The sequence below is a fragment of the Anoplolepis gracilipes genome, chromosome 10, assembly GCF_047496725.1.
Source record: "Anoplolepis gracilipes chromosome 10, ASM4749672v1, whole genome shotgun sequence".
NCBI lineage: Eukaryota > Metazoa > Arthropoda > Insecta > Hymenoptera > Formicidae > Anoplolepis > Anoplolepis gracilipes.
The window spans coordinates 3,341,522-3,362,188 of NC_132979.1; the positions used below are offsets into that span (position 1 = coordinate 3,341,522).

General features: G+C 38.8%; 1 protein-coding gene across 2 annotated transcripts in view; it reads left to right on the top strand.

The window, feature by feature from the left end:
* The first annotated feature begins 4,093 nt into the window (after positions 1 to 4,093).
* The window catches only part of Trim9 (E3 ubiquitin-protein ligase Trim9), a 95,535-nt gene continuing 78,961 nt past the window's right edge, over positions 4,094 to 20,667 (top strand). The window contains exons 1-2 of one of the 2 annotated variants that reach the window (XM_072901127.1): positions 4,094 to 5,713; positions 10,192 to 10,467. In XM_072901127.1, the coding sequence (XP_072757228.1) occupies positions 5,222 to 5,713; positions 10,192 to 10,467 (768 nt within the window). In that variant the 5' untranslated portion in view covers positions 4,094 to 5,221. The remainder of the gene's footprint in view (positions 5,714 to 10,191; positions 10,468 to 20,667) is intronic. The other variant, XM_072901126.1, reaches the window with a different exon arrangement.

Consider the following 20,667-nt stretch of genomic DNA (forward strand, 5'->3'; position numbering starts at 1 on the left):
TGTGTGTCGGGTGTCGGGGTCATCAAAGCCGATAAAGTTGCTGTATCGAAAAGTGGCGCCACTCGTGGCAACTATAGGAATCACTCTGCACATCTCGATTACCGACATTTTCAAAATTTCACTTCTCCATCGTTCGCGCCGCGTTCGTGTCCGCGTCGCTTAAAAAATCGAATTTATAACGCATAAATAACGCGCGTTCGTTAGTTTATTCGCGTTTCTCGTAGTGCGTAGTGTACAATGTGCGTGTGCGATTAGTGATAAATGTCCAAGTCGAACCTGGAGCACGTTTACGTAAGTTTTCGAACGTTTCCTCAATTTGGGGTTATTTCTTTTAGCTGCAACGGCTGCACCTCCCTTTTTTCACGTCCTTCTGCACAATAATATTACGTACTCATTTCAATTTTAAGAACAGAGAGTGTAACAAATGTGTGCGGCTAAAAAGAATCGCTTCGATATTACAATAATTGCAGCTGATGATATCATATGTTTGATTTATGCAAAATAATAATCTGATATTAATCTGTTCTCGCGCGCGCTATAATAAAAAGCCATCCAGATAATTCCAATAAAATTCTTATTCAATATTCTATATTTTGAAATAAAATTCTTATTTATTATTTATTTATATTTATATATATTATATATTTAATATATATATATTTATATATATATTATAATATAAATAATTATAATATAAATAATAAATATATATATATATATATATATTTAATATTGTCTATATTTTCAGTTTTTATTTTATGTCGGATTTATCATCTCGGAATAATTTATTATACTGTCCCATACGAAATATTACACTAATCGAATGGCTACGTTTACCGCACAATTTATCGTTAAATAAAAACGGTAATAGAAATCGTGAACATGTATTCTCCATTTACGTTTACTACTTACTTAGCTCCGTAAGCGCTATTATACGTCATGCCTTCTCTATTTACGTTTGATATATAAAATGCAATTATTTCGTATTATATCGATAAAACTCAGAATCAAAAATATATGTTTCATGTTAGATAGATAATATAATATATAAAATGTTACGCTCTTACAGTCTTTATAAATAAAGACGAGAGTACGAGCAGTAAACATCAAGCACTCGCGAGTGATCGAGGTCACAGCGGTAGTTTCGAAACGTCTTTTTTTCCAGCTGACAAATGACCGTGTCGGTTTTGCCTCTTGACAAACAGGTTCATTTACATAGAATAGTAAAGGTCAATTAACACGTTAAAACAGCGCGCTATTATAGTAACTATTATAGTAGATTGTCAATAATATTTTCTTTTCTCAATATTCTTTATATGGCATTTGGTGCTTTACGTCGATGAAATTTCATATTTTTCATAGAATAGTATATTTTATTAAGAATTTTTAAAAATTATTTTAATAAAAAAACATACACATAAATATATATATTTTACATAAATTTGTATATAATACACTTACGTACGTTGCTTCTTTTTTTTAAAAACGGCATAATTTTAAATTCAATTAAAACTAAAATAAAATATAAATTAATATAAATAAAAATATAAATATAAATATATATTTAAATAACTTAAATATAAATTTTTAATATATATGCGGTTATGAGAAATATTTTTTACTTCTTTTTATATCAGTGATATCTTTCTAATAGTATGGACTTTATACACTTATTGTTAGTTTGATCTCGTACTCATGCGAGTTCTCGTTACAGATTCGAAAGAAACGGCGACGACGATGACGCGTTAGATATTGTTTCGCCGAGGTTTCTCGCGATGATAAATGATCATGTCCACATTTCTCAGTTCCTCATTGCACAGGATGTATGAACGTGTATGTACAAAGTCAGACGGTCGAATGGTTGAAGAGTAATTGTCAGTTACACGGCAGACGTAATCCAATTTATCATATCAGTAAAGGAAACGAGGTAATATCTTTGTAAGAGATAACGTAGGACTCGCATTATGTTTAACTGAAAGGAATAGGCGACAACAAATTCCCATCTGCTTACATTGCTCGTATTTAAAGTTGAGCATCCATAACACACATTTTGCGTCATGTAACATATTTGCAGCGCGTTAAAAAATGTTTAAATAATTTTAATATATATTTTACATAACTGAAAAAAAAAAAAAAAAAAAAAAAAAAAAATTTATCACCGGCAAAATGTATATAATTTTATTTAGAGAAAATTGATTATCCAAAAATCTGTGAGATCTGCAGATGCACTAAATGCACAAATGTAAGGGGATGAAATGGTCCGTACAAAGCTGGTTATTATTTAACATCGTACATGTTAATATTCCAGTGCTCCAAATGCACTTCGTGCGCTTTCTAAACAACGTCCTTAATCCTGCCATCAATAATCTGTAGGCTCGTAGTATCAACGGCATTATTTTGAAGGTAGGTAGAAACGCCCACGCGGGGCCGAGCAAAGATATAAATAAACGATCGCTTAATAGCACTGGCGCGGTGCCCGGTAAACAATTTCGATGCCGCGGTGATTCGTGGAGCGGTTTCGCGATATTAGCGGTAAGTTTTGTTATCCCATTCTGCGGGCGTGGGGGGGGCAGGGGAGGAAGGGGGGGGGGGATGAGCGAACGAGGGATATGCGCTTATAGTAGAATTTCACGGAAGTTGGCTCGCGCGCGCGCGCGCGCCTTCTTTCATGGTCGTTCACCCCGCGCGAACGATCGCGAATCCGACAGTTTGATTAAGGAAGAAAAGTTTTGGGCGGCCGAGAGAAGAGTTGTATTAAAACGCGGCCAATCACGCGGCCGGCTGCACCGCATGCGGAACGCGTCGCACCTGGTGTATACGGTGTATTATATATCGCGTCTCTCGGATCCCTGTCCTTTCCAAACCCTCTGTCCATTGTCCCGCTCCTCTCCCCGGAGAACTGGAGTCTCTCTCGTCACAAAGAGAGAGAGAGAGAGAGAGAGAGAGACTCATGCGCTGTATCTTTCCATTTTATTATCTCGTACATCAGCGAGATATTCCTGTGCCGAGAGACATCGCGAGACGAAGTATTGTCGCCAAGTTACTCGCGGCTTGTCTTGTAAGAAGTTATCGCAGATATCCTCTCTGCAAGTTCTTCGTTCCCGCTAAAACGATTTCGACGGCAACGTTGAAGTTGGAAATGGCTTAATTTTCATTCGAGCTACCGTTTCTCTTAGTTTTGAAAGAAGTAATGGTTTTTCCTTTATAATGACTATCCAATTAAAATTTTGTAAGATGTAATTAAACATTGAAACTTTTCAAATGTGTTTATAAAGATTAATAAAAAAATATGTATAATTACTTTCTTCGAGTAGTAAAAGTCAACGTAAAATATTAATTAAAAATATAATGACTAAAGGTTATTATTATTATTATGTAATTAGCTATTTTAATGTGTTGATAAATATGTATTTTCAGATACTTATAAATCTGTTTTAGATAAAGTCTGTATTTTGATTCTCGAATGGCCTCGATACAACGATATACCTACCTCACGTAGGCGCGTCCCTGAGATATGCGTTCAGAGCGTGAAACCGGTTTCATGCAGCGTGAATAATTTCGCAATAATATAGTTATGCGAAGATATCAGTCTTACGTTGGAAAGAAAGACATTTTCAAAATTGAGAATAAAATAAATAAAATGAATATATAAATAAGTAAATACTTTGATACAGCTAAAAAGTTACATTACTTATATAAATCAGAAAATTTGTCTAACAATAAATATAATTTTTTTCTTGAGAAAAATGTGCTCATTATAATACAAATACTACCTAAAATTACATGCAAAATAAATGTATATAGATATTTTTGGCATTTTTACAAATAGATGTGGCATTTAGAAAAATTGCATCTTATTAATTATCATTGACGCTAACATATTCTTTTTTCACCTGTCGAGTCTTCAATTTTAATTTATGAAAATGCGCACAAAATCCTTGTATATATTTTGACATTAAATTACGAGAAAGGAGGCGCGAAGGTGAGGCAAGTTTGGGAACTTGCCTGCTTACATAGGGCACCTCTCGTTTCCCCCTTACGGTCACGCTCCTGAGCGTGCGTGGCCGCGATGCGCGACGGTTCTTTGACTCGACGCCGAGAGTCAGTCAACCCGGTGACGGCTTCCAGGTTGCGTGCTGTTCTCTGCCAAGCGTGGTCCTCGGCGCTCACGAGTTCGAGCGAGGGCGGCAAACGCGTGTTCCGCGTGTGTAAGTACGTGCGTCGATTTTCGGAGCCAACAGACGGGTAGACTTGTCGGCGACCTTCAAGCTCGAACGCGAGAGAGAAAGAAAGACGCCGAAAACAAAAACAGAGACCACATACGCACGATCTTGCGTATCGGACGAAATGCGAAAAGCCCGCGATGCGCGCGATCGACAGGTGACACGCTAAAACGTGAGAAAGAATTGAAATAAAATTACGTTCCCTTCGACTTCCTATTAATTCGACAAGTGTATACGTTGTGTTCCTGGAGCCACGCGATGGATCACCAGCGAGCACGTCGGTGAACGGATGATTCAAGGATTTTTCTTTCCGCGCGATCGATACGTGCAATCGTCGCGCGTGATCCGACGGTGGAATTCAATGGAATTATCATCGGCATTGTAGTGACAAGACTAGAGAACACGGTCGATTTAGCCGTTTGATAATTGATAGGAAGGATCGAGTTCCTTCTTCCGCGCGCTTCTCAGGCGCCCTCGTTCGTTTCGCATCAATTGAAGGCAGGAGTCTCATGATTTATGTTCGTTGAAGAGAGATGTTTTAAAGAAGATAGACCGCTTACACGCAACACTTCTTCTGTTATTGTGTTGGCCTACGAAAGTGCGATCTCTCTTCGGCTTTCGGAAGCATTGTAATCGGATTTTGACGAGCGCAGTGTTTCTCCGATAGACCATCGTAGGAAGAGGAAAAAGCATCCAACAGATTTCTTCACGGTACATTGGAATAAAATCGCAGTGGTTATCCGCGAGAAAGCGTACGGCGAGGAATTCAAGCACCTGCATTCTATATAGCACATTTCGATCGCGATCCGGCGAAAGGGGCTCGACCGTCGAGATCGTCGACGTGGCTACAACGTCTCGTTGTCCGCCGTCCTGAGGGAGGAACCCTGCAGACCCGATCGAGACGATCCGAGCTGCCGCGGCTCGAGAGGATCCACGAGGAATCCTCCACGGACTCCAGGACGATCGCCAGCAGACGGCGAGCCACCGGCGCATCCGCGATGGAGGACGAGCTGCGGTGCCCCAGCTGTAAGGAGCTGTTCGTGGAGCCGGTGCTGTTACCCTGCTGGCACGCCTTGTGCCTGGCTTGCGCGGTGAATCTGCAGGCACCTCCGGATTCACCGCCGGAATCCACCGTCGACTCGTCCAACGCACCCGGCTCCGATCAGGAGGCCGACAAGCTGTCCATCTTATCGGAGACCGATTCCGGCGTGGTTTGCAGCAGCACGTCCACGAGCTCCCGACCGGGTAGCTACGTCGGCACCCCGGGCAACGGCGGTGGCTTCCCGCCGTCCGGCGGTACTCTCTGCCTCTCGTGCCCCGTCTGCCAGAAGACCGTCTACTTCGACGAGGGCGGCGCCCACAATCTACCCAAATATTGGGCGATGCAACACATCGTTGACAAGTATCAGGAATCGCGAAACGCGCGGCTGCAGTGCCAGATGTGCGAGGGGGAACCGCGCGATGCCACCGTCGCGTGCGAGCAGTGCGAGGTTAGTGCCGATTATATTAAACGAGGGTGGGGGGGGGGGGAGAGAGAGAATACAACCGGAGTATATACCCCGATAATCGAGGATATATAGCGTTTGATGCACACCGGGGATTTGTGGAACGGTACGGATGTAGAGCGTTGTCGTGCGGCGAGCACGAATTTCCTGGGCGACGTTGGAATCTCGCCAGAGATTAGTGCGAGATTAGAAGTTTGATGAGTAATTGGGGTTGAATAAGAGTTATAATGAGAAAGGATATATGGCGCGCGAGATTGAGTGTTTCTAATTTAACAGTCATCCTCGAGTTAGAATAGAAGAAATAATTGGAATTGTTGGCACTGTTGGTTTAGCTTGGCTTTAACTTTGGTTGCGAATATACGTTCAGCTAACAATAAGATTGAGAACTCTGTAGAGTAATAAAGAGTAAAATTTCAAGTAGATATTTTAATAGAAACTATATTCGTCACATTAATTTATAACATTATTATTATTTTGTCATAATTTTATTAGTATTATTATTTTATTTATTATTATTATTATTTTTTTTTTTTTTATTTGTATGTCGTCTGAGAATAAATTTAAATAGTATGTTATTGCAGATCTAATTTGTTGAAAATTTTGGAAACAAACATTTGCGTAAGCCAAAGACACAATATGTACATTTTCTTGCATCAGATTTTTTATTAATATTTTCAAAAAGAGTTTAATAACGCGCAGAAGTTTTATAATGGCTAAATTAAAAACAATATTTATAATAATAACAATATATAATAACAGTATATAATATTTACAATAATAACAGTTTTCTACGTATACAAAATATATGTAGAAAAGTATGGTATGTGATAAGTCTTTTTATGATAAAATACACGAATAAAATAATTCCATTTTTTTGCTCGTCATAGGTTTTTCTTTGTTCGAGCGTCATGTACGTACATACTTCGTGTTTTTACGCAAGCTCTTTCTATTTGTAGCACTATCTTTAGAAATATGTATCTGTAGTCTCAGATCAAACAAGAGGCCACATACTGTGACATCCGTATAAATTTTTTGTTATTCTCACTTTCTCGCTCGTGCAGTTCTGCAGGAAACCTTCCCTTCGTCAGAGTCGAAAAAAAGAAGGGAAAAACCTTTTCACTACGGATTTGTGCTTATAAATATGAAACTGCCAGGATGTGTAACTGTAAAAAGGAAGTTATATTTTCAGTTTTAAAATGTTTGAACGATAAATTTATAGATAAATTATAGTTCGAATTTGAGATAGAATTGAAATAGAGTTTGAACGAATTTATAGAGATTAAATGTCACAATTATCATCATAATCTAATGCCCTTTATATTATTATAAATTTGTTTTATATGACATTTGATGGAAGAGATAGTATTTTAGCAGAATATAAAACTATTTCCATCGAAGGACGATGTGTAATTTGTATCTTTCGTCATTTTTTCGTCCCGATATTTCTGTCCTGATGTTTTAACTCGCTCCGAAAATGAAAACTTCTATCATACCGGTAAGATCAGAAAAAATTCCCAAGACTACCATTCTTAACGATCGCGGCATCATCCGTGTTTATTTCTCTTGTGTGCTTTCCTCATCCAGAGGATGCTCGTTAACTCCTCCTCGTTCTTCTCTGAAGTCCACTTCATAACTTTTCTCTTCGCGGTATAAGCGCACTAGAGCCTCTCTCTCGTCTACAAGAGCCACGTCTATATCGTTATCGGTATTAATATCGAACATTATAGGCGTCGTTGTAAAAAAAAAGGAGATTTTATGAATGGCAAAATCAAGGAAAATCTCGTAAAACGTAACATCGCCGCGCATATATAACAATTTTTTTTAATTTAAATTCTATAATTAAATATACATTAATTTTATTCATCTATTAATCGAATAAATATGTCAAACAAAAATGTTAAGATTGTTTATAAAAGAAAATAAAATTTCTATCGTTTTCAGGTAAATTTGAACGATAAATTTATCGATATTCCTTTTTCATAAAATTCAACAAAGTAAAATTTATTCTATTGAATATCCGATTCTGTTTTGATGAACATGTAAAAATAGGCAGACTTTGAATTAAATTGTGCAAAATAGTGTGCAAATAGTGTAAAATAAATTTTTATAACTTACTATTATTTTATTTTCTAAAGAAATTTTTATTTTTAATTTTTTCCGTAAATTTAAAATTTTGTATCTTTTAATATTTTTGATTACAACATCGCACACTCCTCACCCCTCTGCACAAAAAAATATTTACTTTTTTTAAAAAATTAATTTAATTCTTTTTATATGCGAAACAAATAAGAGACAATATTTCTCGGACGATTGTCAATTCCGGTTCGCTCAAAATGTTTGCACGATATATCCGCAAAAATCGTCGCTACATACATAGCACTCGCACTCGCGAAAAGAGCGATTGTATATTGTTCGCTGTTCCGTTTGAAAAGATCGAGTTACCGCGTTTCGGAGTGTCGCGTCGCATGAAATATCTCGTTGTGCGACCAACATGTACGCCAATCGCATACCCTCGCCTCCCGCTTGCTCGCTTTTCTCCGAAGTGTTAAATTTCATTTTCAACCCTCTCCGTTGTACCGCGTTGCGACAAGTGGCGGATATTTTTTCTGTGATTTTACATTCTCGCCGCGCCGGTCGCTTCTCGTTGCGCGGAAAAAAAAAGAGAGAAAATCGATGTGGTGCAGTTTCACTCGTCGCCGGCAACATATTCGCGCGACGACAATACCTCGGTTATTGATAACCGAAATGATATTATTTCCGGAAAGGAAATATCGAGCGCAAGCGAGAGGAATATTACTGATGTTGACACTAAACAATATTGTCCTGATATTATTATTGTTTTTATTTCTCTGTTATTTCTATTAAATTTGAATTTTCTAAACATTCGCCGTATTATACTATTTTTCGTAGACGACTACTTTGTACGAAAATCAATTTTTTCAAGTGTTTGTTCACATATATTTTTGCATAATTATTATAATAAATATTTTATTTAAAATTAATATACATATTTTAAATATTTCTTAAAATAAAAATCTGAAAAGAACGTTTTTATTTTATATAATATCATTAAAAATAAATCAATATGAACGCGAAAATAACTTGAACAATTAATTTTATAAATAATAAAATAATATATATATATATATATATATATATATATATATATATATATAAAGTAAATAAATTATAAATTGCTTCTTAATTGTAGTACCATTGTACTTTGATACGATCCATATCGGGTCTTTTTCTTCTCTTCTCTTCTCTTCTCTTCTCTTCTCTTGTTTGCTCCTTCAAGGCTTTTACTCGTGGAAACACGGTTAATTACGATCGCGCGTGTACTAATCAGTAAAATACAACGAGGCTATTGATGTATCAACATAATTTTCTCGCGCGTTAATCGCACGCACACACAACACGCACTTTATTATATTACGAGAATAAAATACAGCAAAGCTACGAGATTAAACGCGCAGAAAATCATTAATTATACGGGAAAACAGCAATTGGGGCGAGTGTCCTTCTTAATTTCCATTTCGTGTTTACCTTATATTATATCATTAATTATAGTAACAAAGACAGAGCGACGCTCGCGACGCTGTCTACCCGAATCGCGCTGCGTGAATGACAAGGTCACGGCATGTTAACAACAGCCGTAAAATTCGGCGCTCGTACTTTGCGACTTGACTTGCGTATAGCGTACTGTTTACAACGGAGTCTGACCTTGTTATTCAAGCGGTAGGACTCGAATCGAGCAGACACTATCAGACAGTATCACGAATCACGAGGCGTTTCGTCGTGTTTCACCATCGCGAAACGCGATCATTTTTCATAAGTATTATAATTAACAATTATCGGTCCGCACACATTGAGTTATCAACCTTACGCGACTTTATGGTTGTTCTATTCTTATATCTGGTAACGTTGTCAGTCGAGAGAAGTGATCGTGAGAAATATTACGATATGCTGTTAATTGAAATTAATGAGTATCAATGCATAAAATTGATTAATAATAAACGCGTGACACGCATGAATATTGCGCGATATGATAAATCAATTGTTTATTAATAATATATGTATTTTGCGGGATTTATATATGTTAGAAATTTACTATGCTATCGGAATGAAGCCGATGCTGATTTTTTTTGTGTCATTTTTCGCTCTTGACAAATTTAAATTTACCCTCGTGTTAATATTATTTAAGTTTGATCGCATTTTAAGATTGATCAAAATGTAATTAAAAAAATTTTAGCAGCACAATTGTACATTTTATATTAGATATTTTATAAAAGCATAAAAGGAATGAAAATATTTTCATCATGTTGCCGATATTTTTTATAGCATTTATTATTGTAAATATCGATCCAGAAATATATATCGCTCTCTTCTCTTTCTCCATCTCCCTCTAATATATTTTAATAATATTTCCTATATAAATACAGAGATCGATTATTCTATTTTAGGTTTTATACTGCGACGGCTGCAGAGAATCCTGCCATCCGAAGAGGGGCCCACTGGCGGCTCACAATCTGGGACCACCGAGAGGCAGCTGGCAATCGAACGGGAGCAAGGGATCTCGGCCCGAGAATACGCCGGTCTGCAACGATCACAACGGCGAAGCGGTGACCCTTTATTGTGCCCTTTGCAAAATCGCGATATGCGCCCTGTGTCTTCGTGATCGCCACGCCGCTCATCCTCACGATGTCCTGCCACTGGCTGCTGCCTGCAAAGCGCAAAAGGTAAGTGCACTCTTATCCTTGATAAGATATAATTTTGAAAATCTTCACGAATGCACGTGAAATTTTTATAGTAAATTTTTGAAATCGCGATAAACACTTTGAATAGAGACGTTAGAGTGCGAAAGAAGAATATAAAGACGATAGGAAGGAGAAAAATAAAAGAATAAATTTTCTCAAATTTCCCAAAAATGTATGATAATAATATATAAAAAGATTAAGTAATACAGATTAGTATCCTCAATTAGCGATCGCGGTCTGCAAATGCGCAATATCGAAGCCCCAAGCGAAACCTCAAACGATTAACGCGGACATTGCGTCGGGCAGAGGGAGACACCAGGGATTACTATAGATTTTACCTCGGAAGAATGATGTTTATCGGCAAAATACACGGCGCGATAATATATGTATATTTGATGATGAACTCCGCGTAATCTATGTGCGTGGGCAAAATCCGAAAATAATAGATGATGCGGCGCCAAGCCCGTTAACACGACCAATAATTGAGTTTCAATCCACCCGCTCTTTACATCTATACGCACTTCCATGCGCTTCGAATGCCGTAGTTTTCGCGTTGTTCTGTCGGCATTTTGCATGCCACGCGATCTCCCGTTTCTATCTGCGCGACCATCATTTAGCGGGATCAACAATTAAAAATACATTGCCATTATGCTAATCAATCATAGACCAGGCGTATTTGCGTATCTATCGTTGAAATTGTAGCATAATTAAATGCGTGTAAAATATGGTGCATAATTATTTGCAATTACATATTAATTAGTACTGCGCGATTAGATATATAGGCTACGAGCATTGAAAATCTATAATTTACGTCACGTACAGTGTAAATTTTTAGTATTGGCAGTCAATATGGGGAGGGAGGGGAGGAGGAGTGGCGGAGGGGGGGGGGAGGACGCAGTCATGTAATAATTGCATTGTAATAAAGTCGTCAACATTTTAAATTCTTACGCATAAATCCGTATATTAGATACATTTTTTATATCTGCTTTGACTATCGTTATCGCGTTCACGTGGTATCGGTTAACGAGAATGCATTTTATATTCAAAGGATATTTCATTTTACGCCGCAACTTTCCGATAACGTATTAACACAATGCTATCGCGCTTCTTTTTATACTTCAAAGCACTACCGTTGCATTATTACGTTTCTCCGTTCTCTCATCTCGGCGAGATAACGCCCCGCGGAAATTGCGCACGGATGACGGTGGCGAATAAGGGCGACGATCCCGCCGCGTATGTATGTATGTATGTATGTACGTACGTATACGCTTGTCCGCATCATTTTCCCCGAGAATGCAACGGACGGGGACGACGCGCGTCGAATAACGACACAATACTCGCGGTACATACTGTCCCGATCGACAGCTGGTTTCGATATCGCGTGTCCCGCGTGGGTTGCCCTGGCCACCCCGGCTGTTCCCGCGCGTGACACACACGTTGCCTTCCATTTTCGACAGTTCGGGCCGGTTCGGACGCCGACACCTGGTCCCTTCCTGACATATGGAACCAGCCCGCCGCGCCGGTGCCCGGTGCCCGGTGCCGGTGCCGGTGCCGGTTCCATCATCCGGCGTCGATGGAATCGCTTCCTCTCCCGCGATTAATCTGATAAATTGCCCCCGCACGGGTCCAGTCAAAACCGCCTGACTCCAGCAATTTCGTAATTGATTGCCGCCGGACAGGCGGGCGAGCTCTCGCTTTTGTTTGCACTCGCCACCCATTATATCTCGAGACGGCGCGGCCGATATATAGTTGACCTCGATGATAAGATCGATAGAGTTCGTACAGTTCGTACAGTTCGTTGGTGCACCGCGAAGAGAAAATTCCGCGTACAATTCTCTAATCGTCGATATCCGGCAGTAACGTATGCCCGATCGCCTCTAGCGATTTCGATTATGGATGGCTCGAACGAAAACGTTTGAAATCGTATCGGGAGTTTACATTCGTTTTATGTCCCTTGTTTATCGGGTAAACACGACAGAAAACGCGATTGTATATCATAACTCACCAATGTTGAACTTGCGATATTTGCTTCCTTTCATCCTTAAACGACAGGAAGATAACGGTTGCTCCGTAAGACCGTGTTGCGATATACAATAGAATTGCAGTAAAATATAAATGATCGCGTCTTTAAATGATTTCTCCGTATAATTACAATTTAATTGACGTGAATGGCGTCTTTTGAATAATACATCTCGTCGTTTATCGAGGCCAGGCCGTTGAAAGTGCAATCGTGATAAAGTATAATTTGCAACAGGCTCGTTTATCAGCGGGGCCACGCAAAGATCGGCACCGATAGTATAGTTTCGGGTGCGGGTCGCGAATCACATGTCAGCCTCGATTGTACTCCCTGATGCGATCGTTACCGTCGCGTTTTGACACGTAATCATCCGTCACTTTGTCTTCTCTGTTCATCTCTCTCTCTCTCTCTCTCTCTCTCTCTCTCTCTCTCTCTCTCTCTCTCTCTCTCCCTTCGACCATCTCCTCTTCCTTCGCTTCGCGTTATCGGAGTTTAGCGCGATGCTCCGACCATTATTACACATTAATGTTGACGCATACGAAGCAATACTCGCACATTGCACCTGATATTTCGGTAATTAGTCTGCCTGTTCATCGGCTAATCAAGGCAATGTCGACGTGGACCGGTATTCGTGCCAGTAATTGCGATAATGCGAACTGTTATGCATAAGAGTAGTAGTTACTCAAGAGTATAGTTACACTTACTTAAGATACACAAGTAATGACATACATAAAATGTAATAGCCTCTAATTAAACCAATGGTTTTTTTTACATGCACGTTTATGCGTTAAATGAGTTATTTTCCAGCGTCCGCGATATTGCTATTCTAAATGTAATTTAAGCTTCTCGGGTAAGAGCGTAAAACTTTAATCCGTATGATGTAGTGATTACGTAATAAGAGATTGGAACGCGTCGTATCGCGTAATGACGTGTTTCCTCGGGACGCAATTTATGTAAAAAAAAAAAAAAAAAAAAAAAACTAGTTATCAATCAGATAACGATCGTCCTGATTCTGCGATGTTAGAAAATTATTGCCATGATGCTTATCGCTTCTATCGCGTCGTGACGATAAAATTATATCTCGCGTCTCGCGCGCGTTGGCGCTTTTAATCGACACGCTAATAGCTATGGTGATGGTCTCGATTGATTTTAAACGAAAGACAACGCGACTGAGTGATGGTGGAGTGGAAAGGACCGCAATAATAATAATCGATCAGTCGGACTCGATTGCGGTCGCGTTCCCGACCTTAATTGATTGTATATCCGTTTAATCGATATAAAAGGCCACGTTTTAATAAACGTCTGACACGAAACGATCGACCATCACCATTTTCCCGTTAATTTTCTATATCGTTAAGATGTGGGAAGGCGGCGCGGTGTCTTTATTATTGAATTTCTTGAAGATTTTATAAATTTTCACTTTTATTAGTACGTAACTACGAGTACATAAATAATATTAAGGACAGCCGTAAAAATGTTAGAAAAAGTTCTTTTTTATTTACTTTTATTTTTAAAAAGATGTCATATCGATTAAGTAATATAGTTTTATTATTGAGATAATTTACCTTTGGTAAATGAATGTGGATTTTTTTATTATATAAAAAATTGCTCGAAATTGTGAAAACTTTAACAATGAGAAAGTAAGACAACCGCGCGTGTACTCGTAGTATAAATATCACATTTGCACATTTCATGAATTTTGTATGAGCTTGCATAAATATATGCATAAATATGCAATATCTTCGTATACCTAATAGTCTAAGTCTACGGCAATGTATTACAAGATTCGATTACTTAGTAGTTAGCGACAAATAGACAAGGGTCGACCCTGATCCTCTGTGTCAAGTTTGTTCGCGGGGAATCGATTGTTTGCGAAGGGTACATCCGCGAGCCTTCAGCATCATCGTGCATCCTCTCTGTAGTCTTTAAATTTTCGAGCAAAAAATGAAAATAGCTTCTTTGAAAAGCATCTTACTTAAAAATCGTTGCATAACAACAAAGGAATTAATTGTAATACATTTGAGTGGTTGCCATACTATTTTCCATATATGCAAGTATACTAGATAAATTAAAAACCGTATAAAATATAAAAAATCCCTTTTTGCAACATATAAAGATAAAATTAAATTTTACACGAAATTAATGTATTATATCGTCTGGATTAAAGCGTGCTCTTTATTTCTGAATAAGCTCAACTACTTTCGCACTCCATTAAGGCGTGCTCTTAAATATTTTCAAGTTCCTTTTCTAACGCCTATTGTATATAACGTCTATTGAGCGAGACCTCATCTCCAGTCCTCTCGCGTCATGGCGCCGCGCCGTCGAGAGGAGTGTCCTCGAGGCGGTTGAAATCTGCCTGCTCTCCCGGGGAGAGAGAGCAGGCAGGCAGGTAAAAGAGACGCCGGAAGTCGACGGGAAAAGGGGAAAATCGCTGTCGAAAAATCAAGGTACGGTAAGCGGCGCCGCGACGTTCGCAATTTCCGTGACTGAGGGGGAAAACGTGGCGTCTGCCTGCCTGCCTGCCTTAAACAGCCATGCCTCGATTCGCGTGTCACAAAGAGCATATTCGCGTACCGTGGCCCCTTAAGGCGGCGGAAAAGTTGGACGAGAGTGCGGGTGTAAGGACGCTGAGAGAGGCAGCGAGAACAAACGAATAAGCGAGCAACGAGCGAACGGAACGAATATAAAGGCCCATTTAGACGAAAAAGATCTTTGGTAGATCCGTGAGCACAACACATTTTCATCTCGAAATAGGATTTTTTTCTAGAAAGGGATATCTCCCCCCCCACCCTTCTCTAAATGGAAAAGGGGGGGGGGGCTACGTCTCGTTTACCTTGCGAAACTTTCGCACGTTAAGCGAACGGTTTTCGCATAAAGAGGAATACCGGTTTTAATTATCGTGTAGAATTTAATATCGAAGATATAACGATGCAGAGAATTATATTTGATTTTTCAATCGTTTCCATCTGGATGAGACTCGGATTGAAATAAAATTATGAAATTCTCATTGCGAAAAATACGCCAAATGTGATTGAAAATATTTCGATTAAATATATTTTATTTTCACGGAATTAATCGCGCGCAAATAGCTTGATACAGAACCGACAGATAATCAAATGATTTACGATAAAACCTCGCAGCAGATTTTATGTTCCGATTGAATTTTTTAATACACCGTATAACAGTTTATTAAATTGAATTGATGCAACAGTATGTAAGCTTCTTTTAAGATTTATTCATCATAAAGCTGTGAAAAATGGCTTTTCATCTTCTAGAATATTTCCTTTAGAAATAAAAACTTTTAATTGGACTAAAAATTTTATATAAAACGCGCGCGCATTTTTTTTTTCTTAGGTAATATATATATATATATATATATAATACCGTAAAATACTAATAAAACATATATCTTTATGTGATGATACTTCTATATTATTATCATTATTAGTATTATTAGTATTATTAGTATTATTGTAATAAAATTGTATAGCGTACCCAGACCTTTGCGCGAGTCACGTACTAGCTGCTCTTATATACGATAACCTTTGGAAATCGTTAAGTTTAAACGGGCCTTAAGTCGAGACGCGGATGAGAAGCGGAGAAACACGACGAGGAGGAGAGGGAGATACACAGTCGTATACAGGAGGATTCGAAGGTAGTACACGTTTCATTGTGCTAGTGTGCCACGACTTGGTTCGTGATATCGCGTGGTGTAGGAAAGGTTCAAAGTGCCCTAGGGCACATGGGCGAAAGAAAGGAAGAAATGCGCGCGAAGGCGTGGGGGGGGGGAAGGAGGAGGAGAAGGTGGCTCGAGTTCACGTGGCGTGGGGAGGGCGAGATAGAGGCGGCGAGGCGCAAACCGGCTCGGGACTGGTGATTCTCCGATATCACGTATTACGTATCACAGTGCCGATACATATGTATGTGTATGTGTTACGTATCGGGTGTATATGTACCCCGTGTACATGTACAAGGGGGCATATACAATACTATGCTCTGGATGTAGTTGCTTTTCTTCCTTTTTTCTTCCTCTCTTTCCTCCTCTTCCTCCCGTCCTTCGTCTCCTTTTTCTCTTTCGTCCTTCTCTTTTCTCTCGCCTCCTCTCCGCTCGCTCGTCCTCTTTTTGCCGCTGAAACTCGAGTCTCTCTCGCGCATACCCTAGAGGCAGATCGTTTGCAACGCGTACTTAAATACAGACACGCGGTATATATTCCATGGAGCGTGTTGCATACGATGGCCGGGCGCGATCTTAAGACGTAGAAAAGGTTCGAGTAGCGTTCTTTCTCTTTTATTGACTGGAACGATAGCGACTATCGAGCAATGGGCGATCGTGATCTCGTTGCTCATTCGCTATTCAGCTGACGAGACAAAGTCTGACAAAGATTGAGCTTCTACATATATGAGAGGAATTTTAATCTTTCGATTTTACCAAGATGCATCTTGAAAAGAAGTATTTTTAGAAAAATTACTTTTTAAAGAAACAGAACTCTTTTTTTTTTTTTAGAAAATTTCAAAATTATTTGGAAGCATTATATAAATTGAATAAAATCTTACCGTACTATTAATGTTTTGATAGTTGTAGAAGCGTAAATATTTTTTTCACGTAGAGATCTATGTTTATATAAAAAACATTGTATAATATTATTAGACAAATATTTTCTAAATGATATTTAAATATATTCAAAAATGTTTATAATATATATATATATATATATATATATATATATATATTAAATTTTGAAAATTATAAAAATTACAATATAAAGTACAAAAAGGTAGAAATTAATTAATAAATTGAAAAAGCAAAATGTACAATATATTGCGCAACAAATCGTAGATGCTATTATATTTCCAAAAGAAATTTCCGACACTTTCTATATAAAAAGAATCATATAAATTGATATTTCAAGGAAATACTTATTTCAAATCGTTTCTGGAAAGAGATTAGCCAAAGTCGTCGAACAGCTTCCGCTTGAAACGCGTGTCGATCGAAATGACGACATCTCGGTAAACGTTAGCGGACACTTCTCTGTGGGCGAAATCGATTTTCGGGTCGGAATAGCGGTCTGCGATACCGCTACAGTCTTTAAAGTTGCAATATCGAGAGTCAGGAATATTCACACACAGACACACACAAACACACATACACATACACATACACATACACACCGCCGTCTGAGCGAAGTGATGGTCGTGGACGCTTTGCACGGGTGTGGTGGCAGTGAACCGCGGAATCCTGGTAGGACGGGTCAGTGACAATTTTTGCGGAGGTAACACGCAAAGAGAGAAAATGGTATCCTCTGTGAGAGGTACTCAAACGCCGTAGAAGGCAAGGAAAGATAATATCGCCGCTCGTTTCTCGCCGATGCGCGTGTTTCTCTCGTTCCCTTATTCAGTTGCATCCGCAGCCGAGTGCCTTTATTGCGTTTCTTGGTCCTTGTGCCTTCCGCCTTTTCCTAGCTGCGTCGCTGCGCGTTTAAATGCGTTTCGTGAAATTAACTTCTCGCCGCCATCGTCGCGAATTCCCGAGTATTGTCTGCTGCTTGGCGACTTTTAGGGACTTTTAGAACTATTTACTGGGAATTTCATTGCAGAAATGTTTCTGAAATCTCGAATACACGCTCAACTTAACGCGTATGTACGTAATTAGGTAATGTTATATATAGATAGAAGAGAGAATATACTTTTTTATTCTGAAAACATTACATAGGATATGCAAATTTAATTTCAACCCGCAATCTGTCGTCTTGTGTAATTACATCTTTTTTTCCTCAATTCTATCACTCCACCTTACTTTGCGAAAAAAATGTATGTAGATTGAAAGAGGGTGGTAAAAGCGTCAAGTGCTAAAGATTAATTCTTTCAACTTTTAATCCAATAATATTTTCTTTTAATCTACTTATTAATGTAATAAGGTACTACTTTTATATTGAAAGTGTTAACACGCGTTTCATTCGATGAAACACGCGCGACATGAATTTGCCAGCACTTCCCTCCCTTCCTGTTTGTCCTTTTAGTTCGACCACTCGCGAACGACAGCGAACGGTAGCACTCTCGAGCACCGCAAACGTTTTCGTCGAGAGTACCTTCGGATTGATGAAAACCAAGGGCGCGGGTGAAAGCGAGGGGAAAGAGCATTTGTACGCATTCGCTGTTTATCGAAGGGAATTGTGTGGTTGTTTTCACGTGTGCGCGGCCGAAACGGTCGAGCGCTTCCCGAAAGGAAAGCTGCCCGAACCGTCGGGGATAATCCGCCTCGACGAACAAAGTATCGAGGTCGAATACGGGAGACACGTGCGTCCGGACGACGATGCAGTTTATCCGGTTGCACTTTGCCGGAAGACTAAGGCATCGAGGCCAAGTACATCGAGGAGGGAGAGGGAGGGAGAGGGAGAAAGAAAGAGATTTATCCGTCGCGTCGAGAAGTCGAATGCATCCCCTAAATCTCCGCCATTGATTCCGATCGGTTTACTGGGAATAGATAGAATTTTGTATTACGAGAGAATTTTGCGTAATGTTCAAGTTTAATCTTTTCCAGCAATGCTGCTTTTTTATTTAATGATTTAAATTGAAAAAAAAGTCTTTGATTATTTTTTTATTTAGACGAGACAAGCGCGTTATAATAAGATCGTGTCACTTCTAATATCCAGCTTTGATCGCAAACACTTGATTCCTACATCAGTAGGAAATTTATGTTTCGCGCATTAAGAAATTTGGCGACGCATTCTTGACATTACTTGGTAGTCGGTATTTGAGTTCGTTCAACTCCGGAATGTTTGTGCATCATAAGTTTTCTCGTCCCGGCTGCGTTGAAGTTTGTTTTTTCCTAACGGATTAATATCACAACAACACACACGCGTGTCTCTTTAATGAAACACAACGCGACTTGTGTTCGTGACAATTTAAATTTTTAGAAAAGTATGCGTGTGTATCGTACAAGCGAATATAATTCTGGCCATGAAATCGTAATGAGCATATGAATCGGTTTCATATATCTATTATTAAATTGCGACAAAGAGCACGGCTTGTGTAAATATTTTTCATGTAATCGAAAAAACGTTACAAATCAACGATATAAACAAAAAACGGTATAAATGGAACAGATACAAATTTTTACGATATATAAATCACAGTTTTTAACGATTGCAAATTTTCATTTTACCTGCGGCAACTTGTACAATCTTGTTTTTTTTTCACACTTGTATATTATTATTTAAATAGTCGTACGGTATAATATTTAAAAATGTACAATAATTGAGAAAAATTGTTTATCGCGCGTATAATACAATAATAATATATCAATTATAACATCGAAGAGAAAGAAAGAGAAAATGAGGAGTTAAAAATGACTAAAAAAAAAAAAAAAAAAAAAAAAGGAGGTAACTTTTGCAGATTTTTCTATCGCGTTGAAATGGAAGAACGATATTCGCATGTGAAATATTACAGTTCGCGAGTTTGCGTTCACAATCCAGATGAAATCCCTGCGCAACGTATTATTGATGCAATTTTTCTTCGACGCGTAGATTTTCGCGTTTCTGCGGCTGCGGGGCGTGAATTTCGTCTTAGGCGATTTCGTCGGGAGACTGAAACTCCAGGCGAACTTCTCTCTAGACCGCCTTTCCGCAGTCCCAGCCTCGGCATAACTGTCACGATTTTCAGCCTCGAAATACACTTCTCTCTTATTAGAGCTTAGCGTTTCATGGAGACAGAACTTATGTGACGCCCAAGGGATTTGCAAGTGCGGCGTTTATTCTCGAAAACTACCGCAGCGAAATGCAAAAGCTTTTGGCATATTAATGCAACCAACCGTCTTTAAGAGCACATTTAATGTAATACATTTAGCAGAAAGACTCATTAGGATTATTATGAAATTAAAGTTTGTGTCACGTAAGAGTTACATGTACATTCTTGCGACGCTTTTTATTGCTCTTAAGTAACTGTCTCGAAAATATTAAGCTTGGTAAATTTTACGAACAGAGAGAGAGGAAATTGCACCTTACATTCACATTTTTATGCAAGTTTAAATGTTTTACCAGCGTAGAACGGTCAAAGAAATTCGTTTAATTTTCATTCGTTGACGGTCCGCACACTCGAACAAAAAGGCAGACAATATAGGACGGAGAAGAAACCGCGTGAAAGAAAATGCAGAGAGCGCATTTAAATTG